A 23,975-nucleotide genomic window follows, 5' to 3' on the forward strand; every position below is an offset into this window, starting at 1 on the left:
ACTCATTTTAGCGCAGGAGCAAAAATATGAACCAGTTTTAATCTCAAGTGAGCCGCAGATTATTATTTTATCATATGTGCCCTAGTTTGCATTTACACATATAATAGTATTTTAAAGTATGTAAGGCACCGACAATAAGTAATAAGTGATCCCTGCAGGATCTTTAATTAAATGTCTTTGGTTTACAGCAAATTCAGATTAAAAAAGATTGCCATCATGTGATAAAGACATGGGGGAACTGTGAGCCCTGGGAAAAAGTGCAGTTTCATTGGATTTGTGTATTTGGAAGTACTAAGATATCTACAACTGAATTAGTTGGTGATTTACACAATAAGTCATCATCATCATCATCATCATCATCATCATCATCATCATCACACTTTATTTCAGACACATACATGGTCCAAAGCAGAAATAACGCAACAGACATATCAACAAATAAGACATTAAAAGAATGATCATCCAAAGTCATATAAACTGAAGAAGCACCAGTTTTTGATGTCATTTTTACTTTCTCCTGTGGGCCGAATTGGAAGCTTCAAGGGCCGGATTTGGTCCCCGGGCCTTGAGTTTGACACACATGTCGTAAATAGCCCTAAGTAACTCTAACTTGGTTTCATATTAAAAGCAATCATGTTTACATAGAGAATTGAGCCCACATCAGTGCATTACACACTCTACAAAAGACGTATTAAATGATCGATATTAGGAAATTATGATGGGTCATTCAAAGGAAAATACATGTACAGTACATTGTTAATTGTTTCTTTTTTTCTAAATTTCATCAGATGCCAGTCTATTCACATTGCTCTCCTGTGGTTCTTGCTTTTTCTATTTGTTTTTATTTTTCTATATCTGTATATTTATGTCTGCTGTAAAGTCAAAATTTATGTTATCTTTTTTTATAAACAGCAATTTTTATTTTCAGCAATTCCAGCAAGTCACTCATGTTTTCACTGCTTTAATAGTCAACACATTTGCATCCCTTGGCTCCCTTTTGGTGGTCAGGAACCCCACACAATAATTACTTTTTATTTCATATGATAAGCTTCCTTGTCATTTATAAATTACATGTAATAATATTATTTTTGTTATTTATTGCATTTAGTTAAAACCCTTTTGTCAATGCAGGCCATTCCAGAGGTTTACAATGCTGCCCTAGTACAGGATCATGTGTCACGTTCCACCATGGCCCACATTTTTCCAAGCGCAGTACGTCTTCTTTTATTTTGTTATTGTATTTCCGGTTTGATTAACGCCAACTTGACGCTCCTCAGTCCCTCTTCCCGCCCCTGCCTCCTTTTGCCAAATACTGCAACCAAGACATAATACAAGGACACCGACTGGTGCAGTACAGCGACCTGCTTCTCTGTGAATGCGACAGTGGAGGAGAAATAACACAGTTTAAAAAAAATAGACTAAATAACAACTACTCGCTCATGTCTAGAGTTTTTCTCTGTTAAATCAGCTGCTGTGTTGACCTGAAATTCAGACATGCTGTAGGAATGTCAACAAATCATCAATCCAAGTAAAGCATTGACAGAAGATTGATGGATGGGGAAGCTGCTGATTAAGCACGTTCAATTTTAGCTTATGCGATACTAAATTTCCGATATTACCAACCGATACCGATACTTCATAGAACCCCCTCCCCCCCCAACCTAAGTTTAGGTCCATTATATCTCTCTCCATGAAATCAATAAGTTAAGCCTAATTTTAATATGATGCCGCAATCGATCTATTCCACAAATAAATACCTAAACATCATCTGTGCAAAATAAGAAAATGTATTCTACAACAGTAATGGAAAAAAAGTGCCATTTTGGTTTTTAATAAGTGGTCTTAAACAACAAAACATCAGTTTTTCAATATCGTGGTGAAAAACCGATATCGATATTAACCGATATTACATTTTATGGCAAGTACCGGCCGATAATATCGGTGGGCCCAGAATATCACCGCTCTCTACTGCTTATTATCTTGGTAGACCTCATGTTACTGCCATCTTTTGGCAGAAAGGATGGTTTAAGGATTCTGTTTCTTCTGTTGAATAATCAATGGATTATTTTGCTTTAGGTCAATTACTTGAATTCTTAAAAATAATCTAAAAAAAAACAAAAAAAAAATAGAAAAGTTGATCACAACCTGCAAAACCAATGTTTAAAACATTAAAACATTTTTTTTTTTTTTTAAATTATTTTAAAGTTCAGTAATCAGTTAATTACTTCAGATGGGTAAATTATACAAATGATGTTGTATCTTTTGTTTTACTATTAAGTAGTTCATGTGTAATGTGCACTGTCTCAGACCTGATCACTGTCTTTATGTGAGATGAATTTATTTAATAGACTCTATTTTATTCTACTGATGGATCCACTGTCGGATACTTGCCTTGGTTTTCTATTTCCATGCAGAAGCCAAACGAGAAGCGTTGTTGTTGACCTTTTTGCTGTCATACAATCTTGTCATCCTTATGCATGACATCTATTCTTATCATAGAGCATACGTTTCAAACTCAACTTCAACCCGACCCTTTCAATCAGTGTTTCCCAAACTTTATTGCCCCATGTACCCCTTAGCCGTGATTTCTCATCGCAAGGACCCCATAGCTCATGTTAAACATTATTTATTTGCGTCTGCAGGCTCGTCTAAACTCTTTCCTGTGTCTCGTCCGTCATTAACCTTGAATTTAGGCCTTTTTATTCATGTATTTCTGATGTTTTACTCCTTTTAGAATTTGCCATAAATTATTATTGATGAATGAGAAAAAAGTTTGTGTACCCTAGTTTGGGAACCACTGCTTCACAGCATACAATGCGGCCTGCATGCAGGAGAAAGTCAAAATGGCAGAGAAAACATTAACAATAAACACACACCATACACCAGCATCACTACTGTCACGGCAAATTTGCGGTTGACCTCATTTGGAGACATGATTTATTGCTCTGGTTGAATGATGGAGTCCAGGCGAGGCATTGATGATTTTATAAAAAAGATTTATTATAAAATTAAAGAAAAAAGGAGTAAAAACTAAGCTTCCATCCTGAAAGAATGAAAGGCAAAAGGCTCGTGGCAGAGCAAAAAGGCAAGACCCACTCTAACTAACAGTTTCACAGCTTAAGCTTTTATACAGATAACAGAAAAGTTCCACCCTGAGGTAAGGAGAAGGGGGGAGTCAGATGCCCAACAGTGGAAACATTTGAGGATGATGAAGACGTGTATATTATGAGGAAGATTGGGCGCCACTCTTATCTATCCTTGATAGTGTGTGCGTTCGTGTATATCTGCATGTGAGTTTGAGTTTTGGCCTTCAGCAGAGACTCTGTGTTGCACTGAGTACAATACGATCTGTACTGTTTAATCTAACATGATTCAGCTGTTCAAAAGTGCAAAGAGTAATGGAGTCATCATGTATTAAAACATGACAAATTGCACACATGAACATACATTTGACGATATGATGATGAATATAAAAATTGCCATAACACTACCTATATAATAAGAAATTAAATACTATCTCTTTCTGAACTTGTGTATATTTTATACCATGCACTTTTATACTAATGAACCTTTTATTCTGACAGATTTTTATCATACCTTTTGTTGTTTTTTTATGATAACTGTGTTTGTTCTGGCTTGAATGTTTAAGTGTACTCGAATATTGTCTGGGGCATTTGCAATTTTGTTGTACTTTGTACAATGACAATAAAAGGATTTGGATTCTGATGAATCAATGAGTAAATTGCCAACTCGTTCATTTGTAAATATCTCAGCTCCTCATTTAAATGAAACTCCATATTATTTGCAGGGCTCAGAGTTTTCCCATGCTTATATCGCATGATGGCAGTCATTTTTTATCTGAAATTGCGGAACAGAACTCGAAATTTTTCCAAGATCCTGCAATTTTCTTCAAATTATTCCACAACATTTCCCTAAAATGTATTTTTAAAAAAACTGTAGAAATTAAAGTAATTTTAAATAAAGATCCTGCAGGAATCCTGTCTTGCAAACTTTGCCTATCATTTGTACATGAAAGATCAAACTACGGCTCATTAATGTTGAAATTACTTGTTTTCCGGCCTAAAATCTGCATCTTGCTCGAGATCAGATGGATCCGTATTCATCCTCTGAACAAAATTGAGTTTGACAGCCCTGTCATAGAAAAACCTCAAGTGAGTGCGTTGGCTTTTGAAGATTTTCCGGTGATCACTGTGGAGTGTTCGGATTTGAAGAGACTCTTGCATCACTTGACTTAAGACTGGGAAGTTTTAGATGTCCTCAACCCCATCAGCTAAATTAACTCCAGTACTTCTGACTGTGAGAGGAGCTCATCAATAGGCTTTCTGCAGAGCTGCATGATGACACCTTAAAGGGATAGTTCGCCTATTTAAGACATGACGTTGTATGCAATCCTCACCAGCACTATAGTGCATACACATTGTCTCACTCAGTGGTCACCTCCCTGGTCCGAGTTCTGGCCGCTTGAAGTTGTTCAAGAAAGTAGTCCCGGTTAGTTTCCGGGGCCACAAAACTGTGCGTTTTTAATAGAAAAAAAATATATGCGTTTGAAAGCTTGATTCATTTACATCACAAAACCGCCCACAAAAAAAATTCATACCTCCAGTTTTAATCGGCACTATTTTCTCTTCCGTTTCCATCAATCCGCGCTGACAATAATGGTTGATGGGTTTTATTGATTGTTGAAAATGATAATGCTGTGTTTATTTTGGTAAATATCTATACAAAAAATGATTAAAAAAACCAATACAACTTTATTTCAAACCACTGAAAGTAAAGTGAAAACCTGGTTGTCTAACTTTCCCGCAGCCAAAATCATATGGGGCGGGGACTTTAACACTGTAATGAATGTCAGGGATGATAGATGGCCTCCCAAAGTTGTAAAGGCAAATTAATTAAATAATATATGTAACAGGATGGACTTAAGTGACCTGAAACTTAAATTCACTTACATTTCCTTGATATTATGAACAATTGTTATTTAAGTAGAAGTTCAGTTTTTTCATCAGTTTGAGATTAAAAATGTATTGTCATCATCATGTAATATAAGCATGGGAATATTATACATTTGTATTCATGTGTATTTGGAGGGGCTGAGATATCTACAACTGAATTCTTTTTGTAATTTACTCAATGATAAATGTTTTTTCTGTAATTTTGACTTTCTCCTGTGGGCAGAATTAGATGCTCTGTAGCAGTGGTTCCCTGGGAGGGAGGTGTGTCTGTGTGCGCTCACAGCGCAGGGATAGAGAGACGAGAGTAAGCTGACACTATATCGTCTTCGTGTCCAATTTTCGACTGATTTTTCTGCTACTTCTAAAATTTTGATTTGAGGGCACAAGACATTAATTTGAGGGGGCGTTGCCCCCTCTGGCCCCTGCGTAGAGCCGCCCTCGATTTAACTTTTTCTTTTAACCATTCAGCCAAAGTCATTTTTGTCTCTTCAGTCAGGACTCAAAGCGCAGCAGTCGTATTAATAATCCTTTTAAACTTTGCTCGTCCATGTCGTCATGAAACATGTGTTCACTTCTACCAGGACTGTAAATATGAGTAAATATATTGAGGTGTATTGACTGCTTCACATGTGTAGGAAATTAAATCATCTAAGTTGAACTTTCCCCTTCCTGGCCAAACAGAGGAACAGTGGTATCCAAGAACAGGTTCGTTCCTGTTATCACCTCTCTGTTGCATTACGATCAAAAGGAAACAACCAGTCAATGTTTACATGCTACGTTTTCAAACTCTGGGCTCCGACCCCCTGCAGATTTTATTACCCCCAGAACCCAAACCAGAGGTCACTCAGGATGTTGGAATAATACCAGCTGTTTGTTTCCCTCTCAGATGAGAACAATGAATATGTACTTGTTTGAAAAGTCACAAAAGAAGGATTATTGGAATGGTTCCTGCAGAAATCTAGATTGCAAATATTGTCTGTCCTATGCCACTCTACAGATAATTCAAGAACCAGCAGAATGTTATTTTTAATCATAATTAATATTCTCATTCATATAAACCATTATCAACTACCTTTATCCTCCTACAAATGATATTCATTCTATGCAATATACCTCTTCACTTCAAGCTGAGTATAAGACTTCAACAGATGGCTTTAAACATATGAGGTTTACAACCCCAGTAAGTTATCTCTGTAGCTCAGCTGTTGGAATGTTGATTAACTTGTGAACCCTGAAGTTTCTTTGTTCTAAGCCTTAGACTCCTCCCATTGGTCTCCGGTTTCCTGTCATATTATATATGCCTTTTTTGGCTGGGATTCTTCAGAGTAAATCTCAGCCGGAATTTACAGCTATAGTTTTTAAACCAGTGAATAAAACCCGTAACATCACTTTTTATCTGATTCAGTCTGTGTATCATTAACTCACTCAGTGCCATTGACGAGATATCTCGTCATTTCAAATCCAAACGCTCAGTGCCATTGACGAGATAACTCGTCATTTGCATTTTTTTTTTACAGAGATTACTAGAAAACACCCTGGCGGAGGTCCCTCATCAATATCTAAGCTGTGGGGTGATGTAGTGACCAACTGTGTCTTGAAGATGGCAGCAGTGCACATTAGATGAGAGATTAGCCACTGATGCTACCCAGCAAAGCAGGAAGAAGCAGGAAAAGAAGGGAGATTATGGCGCTACAGAGTGACGTATCCAGCAGCTCACAGCTCCACATACTAACACAGAACATGTGGACCTGAGTGGATTATTGATAATGTTGTGATCGTGAGATAAAACCATCAACTAACCGGGCCAAACGGATATATGTTTTTCTCAACAGGATAAGTCAAATTCAGAGACAAATTTCACTGTAAGGTTACATTGTATGTGACATTACATGAGTGGTTCTCAACCTTTGTTGTGTTGTGACTCTATTTTATATATATTTCTTTCTTTCTCGAATTAGCGTTTGATAATGCTTGCTGTTGGCAGGATTAGTACACAAAGTGACAAGATGCACCAGCTCAGATATCCTTATACCGTTTATGCTATTTTTTTATACTTATTTTATTTCTAACAGATTTTTATTTGAGAAAGTGAAAGTATAGAACACAGTTGTTTAAGATTGTTTTATATATGGTGTTGTAATTTGAAAAAATAAATAAATAAAGATTACAAAATCTTAAAAACAACACATTTTCTATTATTATAAATTATTAGACTTTTCAGGGGACCCCATTTGAATTCCAGGCGACCCCACATGGGGTCATGACCCCAAGGTTAAAACACACTGCATTCCATTATGTATTCTAAGTGTGCAGTGGTGGGGGGTACATGGATTCAGGTTAAATGTCTGGAGGGGTACGGGACTGTGAACAGTTTGGGGAAACACTGTAAATTACAAACCATAATAGGAGTCTGTTGTTGACTAGAGGTGAGTATTTGCAACGATGTTGCAATACGATACGATATTATCACGATATTCTACCCAGTTAATATCAAAATTAAATGTAGAGATGAAAAATCAAGTTGTTGTAAATGTTCATCAGAAGATATTGATCATTCAGAGAACACATTGAGTCAAAACTATTTGCTTCAAAACATCCTATTTATTATTAGTGATTTTGCACATTTTCACTGAAAAAAAAAAAAAATACAGTGTTACACACTGACATCATAAAATAAAGTGCAACAAGTTTATTTTCACTGAAACTACTGTGTAGAAGTCTCAAAGTAACCATGACAACATAATGACGGCATTGTAACAACTGTAAGTGAGAACATTAAGGATAAAACACCCTGAGTTACTGATAATGCACAAAAATAAGAAAAAATAAATCATCCTATTGAATCAGTTTAAACACTGATCTGAACAGATTATATAAAAACAAAATGTCTGTGTTTACATAAATATTACAGGTGTCACACACTGTAATATTTATATTAAAAGAAAGTACATTAAGTAACCATTGAAAACACTGTAACCACTGAAATATTGCACAAATACACAAAATATTAATTAATTATCAAGAACAATAAATAAATATTTTTTTCAAATAAAAAAAAAAATCTATTTAAAATCGGCACCCAAAAATAATTGCGATACATCATGATTTTTTTCTTTTGGTGCTAAAGGAGTAAAGACTCATTTATGAGCATGTTTAACAGTAAATGGCGGCCAGAAAGAAAATAGTAGCAGATTCCGCCCGTCACGTCTGCTTCTGGAAGGATAAATATATAGCGCCCTCTGCTGTTTAAAAAAAGTACTGCGATTCAATTTTCAGAGCATCGATGTGAACCGTGGTACCTATGAATCGATTTTTAACAGCCTTACGATTAATCGTTACATCCCTAAAACCAGGTGTAGTGAACATCTGGTCTGGTACTGTTCACTCTGACAGTGTTTTTGGGGTTTTGTTTATAGATCGGAACCAATGTCCCCACAAATATAAAACCAGTTTAAACCCCACAAACTAGAGCAACCTTTGCCCTGTGCTTTGTCTCAGAGCTCAGTGCACAAACAAAGTCATTCACCTTCATAACTAATACTGAGATATTACATAACCTAAAAGGATCCATAGATTGTAGGTACAGTGTAGTTTGGCACATGGTTTACATGTATTTAGACAATATACCAGCTGTGTACAGAGACTCCATGACACTGTGTTACCACCACTCTGGACCCTATTCTTAGCTCTGCTGACCTCACTCCTCATTTTGAAGTCATCTTCCTCTAAAAGGAATCAGCAGATGTTTGATATTAACACTGAGCTCCACAGACGTCTCTTACCGTTGTAATTCGCCATGTTTCTATGACCGTGTTGTCTTTCAAAGAACAAAACTCGGCTCCGTCAAACAGTCCGTGGAAGAGGGACTTCTTCTTTATCCAAACAAAATGTACACAACAGAAAGACTAAAACACACTGTCTCAACGTATGTGAGAGAAAAATACACAAAGATGTCTGCGATACGACGATATGCAGCTACTAAGTTAGTATGTAAGGGCTGCCACTGTACAGATGAAAGATATGGGCTACTTCCTGTTTATACTGAAGTCAACTGTCAGTGCCAAATCCTTTCTACCCATGCGTGTATACTACGTCACTTCCTTCATCGCTTCCTTACGACAGATCTGCGGGAACGTGATATTTGAATGTAAACCGACCATACGACGTTTGTTAAATATTTCAATAGTACACATTTAAATATTATTGTTAATTTAAATAAATACATTTGTTAAATATATATATATATATATATTTTTTTTTTAAAAAATATTTTTAAGTTTAAATAAAAGAATGTTGTATGATATATATCAAACATTTGATCAAAAAATTACAATTAAAATTAAATTAAAATTGACAATCAAAAACCAAACATTAATAAAAAAATAAAAAATAAAAATTTACTCAAAACATAAATTTCGAATGATTTTTAAATACCAAGGTTTCAACCTTTTAAATAGTACACAAACGGCCGTAAAATAGACAGACCGGATGTAGACGCGTTTCACGGCTGAGGGGCGAGTCGCGACCAGGAAAAACACATGTTGTTTGGAGTGGAGAGAGCAAGACTATGGCTAAACTGTCACAAGATAATGTTAAAACTAGAGTCAGACAATGTGGAGACGTTGAAATGCAGTCCAACTGGAGTAACTGGAGAGTTAAAAAGTAAAGTGGGAGAAATAGAAATGGCAAGGTTTGTGAGAAATGGGAATTTATTGATTGATTGTAAACGAAAGTACAGAAAGACAAAGCAATGAGAATGAAGAGCGTGTGTGGAATGAAGGTGTCGGAGGATGGATGGGACAGGACAGCATACGGGGTCCAGTATATGGTCACAACACCACTTTTAAAAAAGTTTCCACCTATTAGCGTACAACCTGCGTGTGGACGGCGCCCGTGCATTGCATCATTACTGATGTAATGTCTAATATGTCCAACCTGTCATGTGGAGTAGCCCAGGGCTCTATTCTGGGGCCTGTTTTGTTTTTATTGTATCTGATGCCTCTTGGTCGGTTGATCCGTGGTTTTAAAAATGTGTCTTATCATTTTTATGCTGACGATATCCAGTTGTACTGCTCCTTTAATGACACTGAGTATCACTTTTTATCAGAGTTCTTAGATTGTATATCCTGTATCAAAAACTGGCTGTCATCAAATTATCTCCAGATAAATTCAAACAAAACAGAAACTCTGATCATTGCTCCTGATAAAAAGATCCCTCTAATTAAAAACTCTCTTGGTGATCTGGGCTCATCTGTTAAAACCAGCCTCAGAAACCTTGGGGTTGTTTTTGATCAGTCCATGTCTTTGGAGGGACATTGTTGTCATTTGACTAAAAACTGTTTTTACCACCTGAGAAATATCTCTAAAGTGAGGCATCTATTATCAAAATCAGATCTGGAACTGGTCATACACACATTTATATCATCTCGTATTGACTACTGTAATTCTGTTTTTACTTGTTTTAATAAGTCGACCCTAAACAGACTCCAGATCGTTGAGAACGCTGCTGCCAGACTTTTAACTGGTGCTTCTAGAACATCCCATATTACCCCCCATTCTTGCTACTCTGCACTGGCTTCCAGTTAAGTTTCGCATAGAATATAAAATATTATTATATCTCACATTCCGAGCATTACATGGTCAGGCCCCTAAATATATCTCGGACTTGTTGTGCCCCTACTCATCAGGGCAATGCCTTCGGTCTTCAGGTCAGGGTCTCCTAAAGACCCCAAAAACAAAATTTAAGACCAGAGGAGACCTGGCGTTCCAGGCTGTAGCTCCCAGACTCTGGAATAACCTGCACCAGTCTCTCGGGGAGCTCAACTGTGTGGACACTTTTAAAAAACTGCTGAAGACTACACTTTACAGAAAAGCTTTTAGTTAACTGGATTTTAATTTTTATTTGTCCTTTAATGTTGCTGTTCTTATGATATTTATGCACTCTTGTTTTATTATTCTATTGTGTTGCACTTGTACTTTTACCACAACTCTGTACAGCACTTTGTGATTTTATCTGCAAAAAGCGCTTTATAAATAAAACTACTTACTTACTTACTTATTGCAAATAGTGTAGCCAATGCCACCGTCAAACTGGAAAAGTTTATGCCGGGCCTTGCAGCGTCCAGACCCAGAGCTGGAGGCGAGTGGGATGGGGGTGTAACACCCGGCCCCCCATTTAAGACAATAGGTCCGCCCTACGCGGGAGACGCATTGGCGAGCTGCAACAGAGCCTGTGCAGCAGCGAAAACCAAGTCCTCCCCGGCCAGAATAGAGCCACCAGGAGGAACCGGTGTTTGTCCTGACGGACCCGGAGTAGCGTCGGGAAGACGCGGCAACGGTGGGAAGGCGTACCAATGTCCTGTGGGGTTCCTCAGGGCTCTGTTCTTGGACCCCTTCTGTTTAGCCTTTATATGCTTCCTTGAGGAGAAATTTTACAGAACTGTAAGGTTATTATCAGAGCTACGCAGATGACACACAACTATCTATCACTGAACCCAGATGACTATGGTCCCATTGAGGTGTTGTGTGACTGCTTAGAAAAAGTAAACTGCTGGACGAGTGAAAACTTCCTTCGACTAAACCATGACAAGATGGAGGTGATTGTCTTTGGTAACAAGGAAAAGAGGACTGCTGTCAGCAAGTATCTGAGTCTGGATCTTTAAAAGCTAAAAACCAAGTCAAAAACCTTGGTGTTCTGATTGACTCAGATCTGACATTTAGCAGTCAGATCAAATCTATCACAAAAACAGCTTCTACCACCTAAAGAACATCTCCAGAGTGAAAGGTTTAATGACTCAGAAAGATCAGGAGAAACTGGTCCATGCTTTTATCTCCAGCAGACTGGACTATTGTAATGGTCTTCTGACAGGAATCCCCCAAAAGATCATCAAACAGCTACAGCTGGTTCAGAACGCTGCAGCTTGGGTCTGAACCAGAAGAGGTCAGAACACATTAGTCCAGTTTTAAAGTGTTTACACTGGCTCCCAGTCAGCCTCAGAATAGACTTTAAAGTTCTGCTGCTGGTGTATAAATCTGTGAGGGTTAACCCTAATCCTAACCCATTAATAGATTAATTCTATTCATTGCATACATAATCAATTGCACTGATCAGGTTAAACAAAAAACGGAAAAGATTAAGATAATTGTAAAAGGACCAGAGACATTTCTGAATATGAGGAAGCTGTCATGGGAGGAAGTTAGGAACGTGTTGGAAAGTGACAGCAAAGCTGGTGTAGGGAAGGTGTAGAGCCCAGTGATGGGGGGATTACCACAGTGGGAAATGCCAGGGATGAATTTTGATCCCAGTCCAGCTCTGTGTGCAGTGGAAGAAGCTGCTGTAGTGACGGACTGTAGGTCCACCAGTGTCCAGCAGAGGGCGCTCCCACCGCCGCTAACCAGAAACAGCAGGATGAGCGCTACTGCTACTGCTACTGCTGTGTGGAGGAATGAAGCCGCTGTCCGCTGACACTCGACCCGCACTCACTGCGGCCTCAGGAGTTTCACAGAGTCGGACTGCCGCGTGCGCGGAGTCATGAGGTGTGTGTGTGTGTGTGTCACCTGCTGATGTGTGTGCTAACAGAAGGACAGGCTAAAGGCTAACAGATCAGCTGCTGGTAGCATGTGTCTCTGTTAGCTTCTCTGTTAGCTGCTAGGAAACAAAACCTTTACTTGTCAGTCACACAGTGAGGCTTGTCATTAGTGACGTTAGCGGCTCACTTTGAACACTTATTCAACACCCATAAACGCTTAGTGGGAAGCTAATGCTAATGTAGGAGAGAAAAGCCCTACCAGTGATAGTCAGTCAGACTCCCACTGTAAGGACACTGGTCTGTTACCAGTTCAACACCTCATTATTGGGCCTCAGGCTTCAGTTTCATCACCGTTCCCTGTTTAAATGACTTCATTCACTATTAAACATGAGCTGATAACAGGTAATCAGGGCTAATAGAGTCACTCTGTTATGACTGTAACACTCTCAGTGATATTGTGGGATGTGGACTACCACTAGTAGTCTACATGTAGATTACGCTGCAGGGGTTCTCAACCTTTTCAGGCTGTGACCCCCAAAATAAAGGTCCCAGAGATTGGGGACCCCCACTGTAGCTGAAGGTGGTTGAACACAGACATGAACATTGAAGAACAGGGCCATCTATAGAGGGGTTTCACCAACGACACATTCTGGGCAGTAAGCCCGATGGGTGGCCATATTGGAGGCACTCAAAGGTAAACACTGCAATGGATAAATGTCCAAAACGACAGAAAAGCTCCTCATAATATGTTATAGATGCAAATCATACAGGGAAGGACTTGGAAAGTTATGGTTTATTGGTGGTCCAGATTCATACCAGTAGACTCCCTCTTCTTGGATCAATGACGACCCAGAGAATCTTCCGTCTATTGTTTATCCTGATATGATCAACGACCTGGTTTTAATTCTAGCCCAATCTGCGTCATCCTTTTGATAAAGGTCAGACCTTTAACCTGGAATACAATGACAAATACAGCACATTAGGTGTAAAAATGTCAAAAAGTGTCAATATTAGGGTTGTGCATTGCCAAGAGTCTGACGATACGATTCATGATTTGCATGTCACGATACGATAGGGCTAGGCAATATATTGAGAGTCAAGATATATCGAGATTTCTATTTTGCCGATATATATTTAATAGCTTATTTTGTATTAAAACACTCTTGTTAGAAGTTGCTGCTTTCTCTACTTCTCAGAACAGCATGAAAAGCACAGTTAGATGATCACTGTGTGCATCCTAACTAGGGCTGGGAGATATGACCTTTTGTTAAATATCTCGATATTTTCAAGCTATATCACGAAATACAATTTATATCTCGATATTTTGCCCTTACCTTGAGATTATGCTTTGATGCATACAATCGAACCAGAATGGCAATACTCAATATATATATATATATATATATATATATATATATATATATATATATATATATATGTATTGATGTTTTCTCGGTGATGTAATTGGAGTTTTTCCTTTATATAGCATAGCGTACCATACTATTATTCAAAGTGGCAGACATAATATATAAACGGTTACCACTAATAATACGCACACAAAAACACGCGAGCTGTAATGATCGTCTACTGAGGACTGTACCTTTAAGGGAGCCATGGTAACGTAAGGTCAGAGTTGAGTCAGACGTGTCTATTTCCTGATTAATACTGAGCGCATGGACGGAGTTTATTGTTACTTTTCTGTTACCGTTCTGTTCTGTTATTATGGGGAGTGGGGACCATATCTTTAGCGATATGCTAAACCACAGCTTTGGTAATATCGCGCCACTTTTCATCAGTGTGAGGGAGGCGGAGCAAAGTGCCTGTGTTTGACAGAGACATGGACACAGGAGAGGCAGAGGAGAAATGACTTGCAGCCAATGAACATAAATATATTGCTATTTTGAACGCTAAATGAACTAAATCGATATAAACAGTGATGCGCCGTAACCACTAGGGTTGGGTAGGCACGTTGAAAATCGAGACCACCAATGACAATTTCATATGTTTCTGCTGTCAAGTGTTAATTCAATTCAAATCAATTTTATTTGTATAAAGCAATTTCCAACAAAGTCATCTCAATATAAAATTCTTAATAAGAAAGAAAAAACCCAACAAGATCCACATGAACAAGTATTTAGCCATCTAACAAAATCAACATCATAAACACCATTAAAGAAGCATAAACAATTATTTAATGTAGCCTCCATACTCTCCCAACAAGATATATCTCATGACACGGCAGCGCATCCATTGTTTGTGTTGGAAAAACAGAGAAAATGACAACAACTCAGAACAGCCTCAGTGAGGAGCATCCACAAAGTCAATCCTTCCTTTTGTTCCATTCACTGTAGAAAGTATGAAACATTTTCTTTTCACTTTTTCTTTATTTGTTGTGTTAAGAGATATTCATTTGTGTACTCATGTTGTCTATATGTTACCAAGAGAGAAGAAGTGTTTAACTCTCACCACTATGTGGCGCAAGTTTTTTTTGGGTCAGGGACGCATGCTGCGTCATCACGTTCAGGGTTTGTGAGCGCGCCCAAAAGTTTTTTTTTTCTCTCTTTTCCGCCTTGGATGTTGAGAATGTTCAGTGCAAGTGTGTGACAAATAAATATGCCTAAGAGGCTAAAGAAGAACATTGCCTTCATCATGTATTTTCCTCCGAGTTCAGCGCTGGTGAAGCTGTAATGCTCAACATGTTGGTTCCAAGGCTTGTCAGTGAAGGACAAAAATAAGCTCCAGAGCTTTGTTAAAACATGCTCCAAAATGTCTGGGGTCAGAATGAGGGACCTCCATTCTTTGTGGGAGGAGCAAGCGCTGAAAAAAGCCAAATGTATCCTGGCTCCGCCCCAACATCCTCTGTTTTTGCAGTTTGTCTTGTTGCTGCAGGACATCGTTTTAACGTCTCGGCACGGAAAACAAATCGGTTTTCCAATTCTTTTGTGCCCTCTGTGATTAAATTGTTAAATTCATTTACTGACTACTGTGTGTGTTGTTTGTATGTGACTGCTCTGCTGCTCTGACAATTGCTACAATTACTGTAGTTGATGAATGAGTTTCCTTCGCAGGGTGGCTGGGCGCACCCTTCGAGATAGGGTGAGAATCTCAGTCACTCGGGAGGAGCTCGGAGTAGAGTCGCTGCTCCTTCACGTTGGGGGTGTGATTTTGGATGGAGCACTGACCGGAGAGGGAGGAAGGGGTTGGGCTTCGAGGAAGATCAACGTTTAAATCTTGCTAGCTCTCCAACATTACGGTCTATACCTTTAAAGTCTTGTGGTGGCAAAGCAAAAGCAACGGCTAAAGGCTGACAAACAGACACAGGAACCAATGTCCTATTTATTCAGTGATATTCCAACAAAGACATTAAATCTAAAGTCACACGTCTGTCTGTCTGTCTGTCTGTCTGTCTTACATTCCTTTGAACTGCTGCATGATGGATAGGAGATGTTCACTGCGTTTCTGGATGTTGTTGTGCTCTTCCTTCAGTCGTTCCTGTTCCTGCATCACCTCCTCCTGTGCAAAGACACTTCAGAATCAGATTCAGAAAGTTTTTTTTATTACTGCCATATAAGTTTGTACATACAGGGATAATATATTTTCTGTGTGTTATGGAGGAGTGAGGTCAGGGTGGGATTTAAATCATTGCAGCTCTTTATTAAACTGTGAAAATTAAACCCAGTTTTTTTTAGCTGCGAGCTGCTCCCTCTTCTGGAAGTCCTGCTCACGCTGAACATAGCACGACATAGAGCGAAACCACATTTTCAGTTCCTACAGAGGAGCTTTCCTGTGGATGCAATAAAACTAAGCTTTCAGTATTGAAATCAAACCTGAGGCTGTTATCTGAAACACGGAGAAAATGACAACAACAACAACTCAGAACAGCCTCAGTGAGACACATACCCAAAGCTAATCCTTCCTTTTGTTCTATTCACTGTGAAAAGTACGAAACATTTTCAGACCTTGCCTTTGCTGAAGCTCTGGTACCTCAGGTGTTGGTCTCCCATCTTTTAAAAGCTGTCGTTTTTTCATCAAAAGAAAGTTTCTTTATCGTCTCTAGCGCTGTCATCCTGCCTGTAGTGTTATCCTGCCCACTCGCGAGAGAATGTAGCAACTGTAGCAGCCACGTTTGATCAATTCACTAATGCCCTCTGAACGTTCGTATAGCATTTAGCATAGTGCGTTTACGTGTAAAGGCAGTGTATAGAGCTGCCTTTTTACGTAAATGGTTTTCATCTTTGGGAACTGACTGTGCATGTGCAAACACATAAAAACACGCTATGGGAACAGAGGCAGAGCAGCAATGTGCTTTTGGAAGAGGGTGTGGCCTCCTCCTGCCTTACAGCAGAGTGAGACTGTGCAGCTGTACCAGGAAATAGCGCTGTTTAGCCATTTGATCTATCAAACACACAAAATGCTGACACTTTCAAACTTATAGGTACTGTAGGCTATCAGAAATTGAAAAATAAATCATTTATAATTATATTATAATTAAAACAAATAATCAAAGTATCAATTCACCCTTGGGTAGGCACTGCCTACCTTGCCGACCCTGACTACATGTCACTGATAACTGATGATGATTATCGTTTTGTTCTACAGAAGGGTGAGTGTTTCTTCTTATATTATTCTATGTATTAAGATGCTAGCAGCGAGCAGTAACAGCTATGATGTAAACACCGGACTGAGGGTTAGAGGGGGGGGGGGGGGGGGGGGGGGGCATCTGTGCATCCGCACACTCTCACTGATATACTATTAAAGCTCTCAAGTCCTACATATTGAACGTGAGACACACGCATTTCAACCTGATGTGAGCAGTGGGTGCACGCGTGCGGCTGATTTGTGTGTGAGACTGCTCCACAGAGGAGCCCACGGAGGAGCCCACGCACCATACCCACAGACATTTAGCGCTTTTATGAAGGGCCGGAGTTCGTTGGCCAAAGTTAGACGCCTGTTAATGCAATTCAAGCTTTAAAAAAAAGTTATTTTAACAGTCTGGTGCTTTCTCTCGATGTGGAGAAAGCTTTTGACCAAAAATCGAATGGTCCTCTTTGCTTTACACATTGGGTGAATTTGGTCTGGGTGAATTTTTTATAAAGTGGATCAAAATAATAAACAATCGACCACAGGCAGCGGTTTTGACCAATGGATTCCGGCCTGAATATTTCACCACTCAAAGAGGGGTAATGCAGGGCTGCCCTCTGTCTCCCCCCCTCTTTGCTTTGGCCATTGAGCCTCTTGCTGAGGCCATCAGGACACCACCTAGAATAAGCAGTTTACAAATTGGACATTTGTGTCATAAAATAACCTTATACGCAGACGATGTTCTAATTCTTTTGACTGACCAGGAAACGTCAGTACTGGCTCTTATAGATGTAATCAACAGTATTAGTTGCTTTTCTGGCTATAAAGTAAATTTGGTCAAATCAGAGGCTATGCCTCTTGGTACTCTCTCAACAATACCAACGACAGTGCCGCCCTTTCCTTTCAAATGGTCTCCCAATGGGTTTGTGTATTTGGGTATTTTTATTACTTCTTCCTTTGTCCAGCTATACAAAGCCAGTTTTGTGCCAATATTTAATCAAATGAAAAAGGATCAAGAACGCTGGGCCTCTCCCCCTATTTTTTGGCTAGGTCGTATATCTCTGGTTAAAATGAATGTATTACCCAATTCAAATGATTCCAGTTCTATTCTCTAAAAGGGTGTTAAAGGATTTAAATGGATGGCTTAGCTCTTTTATTTGGAATAAGCGTCGACCTCGGCTTAATATGGCAGTATTACATTCACCAAGTTCAATGGGTGGCTTAGTCATGCCCAATATTAAAATATACCAACTTTGTAAACATTTAAGATTTGTAAATGAATGACTGGGTCAAAAGTAAAACTTTGATTTGGATGGATGTTGAAAAGGCATTGTCGCAGTGCAGACTTTGTGATTTGTTATTTTTTACCACCTTTAAAGAAATTGAAGTTTACTGTACAAATCCCATACCCATCAATACCCTAAAAGCATGGCGGCTTGTACGCCCGCTTGATGGCAGATCAAATATAACATTCATGTTCACTCCAATAATAACCAATCCTGCTTTTCCCCTGGGCTCTTGGGATCCTCGGTTTCAACAGTGGATTAGCAAAAATATTAAATTACTCACTGACTTTTTCTCAAACAATAGACTTATGTCATTCCAACAGCTTACTAACACTTACAACCTGACTAAACAAGATTTTTTTTTGCTTTTTGCAAATAAGACATTACATCACCCATAGTACAACCGTTAGTGATCGCCCTGAAATATCTGCTGCTGAGAAAATGCTGTTTCAACAACAACTGAAAGTATCCATGAGCTCATTTTACGGTGTTCTGAACGGAATATCTACTCCTGTTACGCAGAGGTTCAGGGGTGTAAGGGAGAAGGAATTGTCTGTCACTATAGGTGAAGAAAAATAGCATTTTATCTGGTCTAATGAAAAAAAGATTTAAATTTGTACTCGGACTAGAGAAATGCAACTAAAAATTATACATAGAGTACATATATCTCCTCACAGACGGCATCTCTTTAACCCCTCTCTCTCCCGTCTGTGTCTTAAGTGTAAAACTGAAGTGGGAACACTGACTCATTGCCTCTGGTCTTGTCATAAACTTCAGAGATATTGGACTCAAATCCTACTTGAAATTCTAAGGTTTTTTCATATTAATATTGAGATGGACCCTATGTCTCTGATCCTTGGACTTTTACTCACACAAGTGAAAAGCTGCAAAAAGACAATATTCTAACATTCGTTGCGAGGAAAAATATCCTTTTACACTGGATTACTGACAAAGTTCCATCTGTCGGCGGTTGGCCCAAAATAATTTCTGAATTGATCCCCTTAGAGTACTTGACCAGTATCATACACACCAGCATGGACCAGTTTTACAGAGTGTGGCCCCCGTACTTGGACTGTTTTGGACCAGACCTGTCATCAATCCTTTTAAAAGAATTCCTGTATAATTGATTTGTATTGGTAATTGCTGCATATACTGTAAATCTCATCCATCACCTCCTATATTTGGAATATTCATTATTTTCAGAGCTGTTGTTTTGTTTGATGTCTGTTGTAGGCGCTGTCTTGTTTTGTTTAATGAAAATCTAAAATTGCAATAAAAAGAATGGAAAAAACTAAACAAAACAAAAAAACTCAAAAATCAATTCATCATGCGCATGTCTCATAGAATTAAACCAGGGAAATTGCACACGCTATTTTACTTTGCACCCACAAATATACCCCTTTACACTACAGAGTACAGAGTATGTACACCTCTTTGTACAGCCAACCTTCAAACACATACTCATTTGGCCATAATTGACAAATCTACCTAAGCTCCCACATGAATACATACTTTGGTACTGTACTAGTAAATGAATAAAACAAATAAAATGTATTATTGTTATCTAATCTAAATTATGTGCTTTAAATGCTGATCACAATGATGATGATGGTGTGTGTGTGTGTGTGTGTGTGTGTGTGTGTGTGTGTGTGTGTGTGTGTGTGTGTGTGTGTGTGTGTGTGTGTGTACTCTGAGTCTGCACAGCTCCCTCCTCTCTCTGTCATTCTCTTCTGCTCTGGCACGAAGCCACGCCTCGTTTTGGCAGCGATGCCTGTCCAGCATGTCTTGGAGCTCCTGACAGACAGACAGACAGATACAGTGATAAGTGGGTATCAAATTTATGATTTTGAATTAAGCAGTGTTAGTTTTGCTTGGATTGTGAAGCTGATACCTGCTGCTGCTGCAGCCTCTGAGCTTCTTGAGCTTCTCTCTCTTTTTGCAGCGCAGCAGCAGATTCAGAAAGCTCCAACTTCTCCCTGAAAAAGACCATTCAGACACGTGCATGTCACTATGAGACTGCTTCACTTACCACTGTGGCACACTTTGCTTTAAGGCAAAGAGCAACTTCTATCACAGCGGGGCCTCAAAAATGTGATTGTCTGATCCAAGGGCCACATTATCAACATTCATGTCACCATTTAGAACAATGACCAATCTGAGCAATAACACAGGAAACAACAAAGGGTTTTTTTTATGTTTTTGTGTTATTATGTATGTTTTTTTCGTGCTTTTTGTGTGTTGTTGCTCTTCTGTAGTATTAGTCCTTTTGTGTACTTTCGTTGTCATTTAGTATATTTCCTTTTTATTTTTCTGTGTTTTGCTATTGTTATCGTTATCGTTTTGTGTTATAACTCATGCATTTTTGATGAGTCAATTATTTTGGTATCATTTGTGTATTTTTATAGTTCTTTTGTATAATTTGTTGTATTTTGCATGTTTTAGTAGTCTTTTTGTACATTTTGTCGTCCTTGAGAGTATTTTGCTGTCATTTTTGTATATTTTCCTTTATTTAAGTGTTATTTTTGTCATCCTTTGGTGTATTTTGTTGTACATTTTGTATGTTTTTTTGTTTTTAATGTGCTTTTTTGTGTATTTTTCTTGTCATTTTGTATAATTTTGTTGTTCTTTTGTATATTTTATTGTTATTTTGTATGTTTTCTTTTTTTTCTGCGCTTTTTTATGTATTTTTGTTGTCATTTTGTAAAATTTGATTGTTTCTTTGTATATTACATTGTCATTTTGTATGTTTTTGGAGACATTTTGTGTATATTTTAAGTCATTTGGAGCGTTTACTTTGGAGGCTGCACAATATTAGTCAGCATGTTTGCTTTATGGAGTCTCGTACCGATTCAGTTTGTGAAACTCCTGGTCCAAGAGGGTGAAGGCTGTCTGTATGGATGCCATTGCCTGATCACGCACTGCACTGAAGTCTCTGAGTGCAAAGACCTATAACAGGAAGAACAGGAAGAATTCATGAATACAAACTGTGGCCCCTGTGGCCCTTGATACCCCTGACCCTGACCTGTGCATTCGAGGCTGTGTTCCTCTGCTCCACGGTTGTAGCTAACTCACTCAGCTCGTAGCGGACATTTGGGATCTTTGTAGGAGTGAAACTGGTGAACCAAAAAGAAAGAATAAAACAAGAGTTAGAAATTGACTGAAACAGATCAGGATAATGGTATAGATCTGACCTGTGGCGAACGCCATGAAGACCGAACTCTGACAGTATCTCCTTCATCACTGTTTAGGAGAAAAAGTCTGATTTTGATGTTTTCACAACACTGTATACCCAAATAAGTTACCGGAACTCAATTTTTTTTTTAAGTTGATTAACTTAAGTCAAAATTTTCCAGAACTTAAGCAGAAATAAGTAACTTTTTCACCTTAATAAATCCTTCTTGTAGTCCCTGTGAGGGTAATACAAGTGTTTATGGGGTGATTGGGGGGTATTTCATTTCCCCCTGCTGTCTCTGGACAGAAAACAGAACTTGCAACTGTCCTGCCTCCGACCCAGTGGCAAGACATACTGCTTTACGGCAGCCCAATACAAACTAATGCTAGATTATGACCAGCCCCATGGCTGCACACGGTTGTCTACAAATTCACTTTTCTCAAACTTATTTCGTGGCGGAGCCAGCAAAAAAAAAGGCAGAGAAGACCTTTGTCCGAGGAACAGAGCAACTCCATCAGTGACAGCTCAGCAGAAACACACAGCCATCACACACATTGTCGCCATGGCAACAGGTGCGCACACACACTCACAACCCATCAGGCAGCACACACACATATATCTATCTATCCATCTATCCATCTATCTATCTATCTATCTATCTATCTATCTATCTATCTATCTATCTATCTATCTATCTTCACACAAACAAACCCATCACACACATTTCCACACTCCCTTCCGTATTACTCCCACATCATTCATTTATTTTACTTGTCTCTCTTCCTCACACTGTTCACATGGTCACATGGGACTATATGAGTGGAAGCACCCTTAGTGTCACTCTTGCATTAAGATTTTTCAGTGATCGGTTGCTACTGTCTTGGGAGAGCAAAGGTACGCATGTAGCTGTGGGGTGGGGCAGGCGGCGGGGTGCGCAGAGTTTTTACGACAGTGACATAACCAAAAGGAACCTTTAGGGGGAGCGCTAAGCGCAAGTTACTTAGTTCTGCTTCAAAAGGTTGGATGACTGGCTACTTGTACTTTTGATAACAGGTAAATTAAGTTTATTTTTAAAGAATCCCTATTTGAAACAATATCATTCTTAGCATGTAATTACTTAATTCTATAAGGTTGTACTTAAGTTGTGTTTTAAAGTTATGCTTACTTATAAACAGCTATAGTTCCATTTACTCAAAAATTACTAGTTAAAGTTACTCAAAAAGGAAGAACACGTTACACCAACTTGACATAATTAAGTTAGTAGAACTTTTTCTATCACTTTGAGTATTACCTACTTAATGTTTACTTTGAGCATTCGGGTTTGAAGCTTTAAAGTTTAAGTATTTAGGTTCTTATGAGTAAGGAAAGAAAATAAGTGTACAAAATGAAAATTGGGGAGCGTAATCTCACAGACACAGTGAGGCGTTGACTGTACCTGGCTGTCTCTCTGAGGGGTTGATTAGCTTCATCACCCTCAGGTCATTGAAAACCTGCTCTTCATTTTTCCCTCCAAACACATACAACTGTCAATCAAACAAACACAATGCACACCATCAGCAGACATCAGGTTAATCTGTGCTCATGATGCTGAGAGCAATGCTGACATGGCTGTGAAGGATGAAGGATGTGTGTCCATGTCGACGGGCTGGAGGAATCCCAACGTAAAGAGGAACTTTCCACTTCATCTTTGCTGAGGAGAAGTGGATGAAAGCAGTTGGTTAGGTTACACTAATCTGACATCTTCACACTCCATCAGTCACAATGTCTCTCACCAATGCTGAGTTTGTAGATGTCGTTATTGATGACTTTGTCCTCGTGTGTGCTCTGACCACCGAACAGGTAGATGTCCTAAAAGGTTCAACAAAGAGGTTGATTAAACACACATATGTCAGTTGGCATGCAGATAATCTTGCGGTGAAGAAGAGATGCTATGCGCTAACAGAGCTAATAGAAAAACGTGACTTTTACAGATAGTCACGTAATATTACAGATATTCTTTCCGTGCTAAAGGGGTAAGGAATCATTTATGAACATGTTTAAGAGTAGAAGGCAGACAGAAAGAAAGTAGTAGTAGATTCTGCACGCCCCCTGCTGTTTAAAAAAAGTACTGCGATTCAATTTTCACAGTATCGATGTGAACCGTGATACCTACTAATCGATTTTTAACTGCCTCACGATTAATCGTTACATCACATTGCTTTTGACCAGATTTACAGCAATATTTGTGAAATTTACTTTTCTCGTAAAATTATTAACGAAATGTTCAATCTAAATCTAAATGTTACATTTAAATCTAAATGTTAAAGCTAAAGCTAAATCTAAACTAAACTAAATATTTAGCTAATATGCAAATTCGCCAAAAGTAAAACATTTAACATTTAGATTTAATATTTAATATGTAATATGTCATATTTAAGATTTAGATTTAATATTT

General features: G+C 38.6%; 1 protein-coding gene across 1 annotated transcript; it reads right to left on the reverse strand.

Moving 5' to 3' along the window:
* Positions 1-15,910: 15,910 nt before the first annotated feature.
* On the reverse strand, positions 15,911-23,461 carry LOC114473678 (uncharacterized). Its single transcript, XM_028463442.1, has 9 exons — positions 23,314-23,461; positions 23,146-23,231; positions 22,977-23,064; positions 21,561-21,609; positions 21,392-21,482; positions 21,215-21,315; positions 20,261-20,345; positions 20,059-20,163; positions 15,911-16,015 (listed from the first exon to the last, which is right to left on the reverse strand). The coding sequence occupies exons 2-9, from the start codon at positions 23,224-23,226 to the stop codon at positions 15,911-15,913; spliced, it is 705 nt and encodes a 234-aa protein (XP_028319243.1). The 5' UTR covers positions 23,227-23,231; positions 23,314-23,461.
* Positions 23,462-23,975: the final 514 nt, after the last annotated feature.

This window comes from Gouania willdenowi, chromosome 12 (assembly GCF_900634775.1).
Source record: "Gouania willdenowi chromosome 12, fGouWil2.1, whole genome shotgun sequence".
Taxonomy (NCBI): domain Eukaryota; kingdom Metazoa; phylum Chordata; class Actinopteri; order Blenniiformes; family Gobiesocidae; genus Gouania; species Gouania willdenowi.

Coding starts and splice junctions, on each gene's coding strand:
- LOC114473678 (XM_028463442.1), bottom strand. CDS start 23,226: ATGAAGTGGAAAGTTCCTCTTTACGTTGGGATTCCTCCAGCCCGTCGA. Junction 21,316..21,391: donor ACACAGCCTCGAATGCACAG/GTCAGGGTCAGG, acceptor TTCCTGTTATAG/GTCTTTGCACTCAGAGACTT. Junction 16,016..20,058: donor GGGAGCTGTGCAGACTCAGA/GTACACACACAC, acceptor GTCTTTGCACAG/GAGGAGGTGATGCAGGAACA.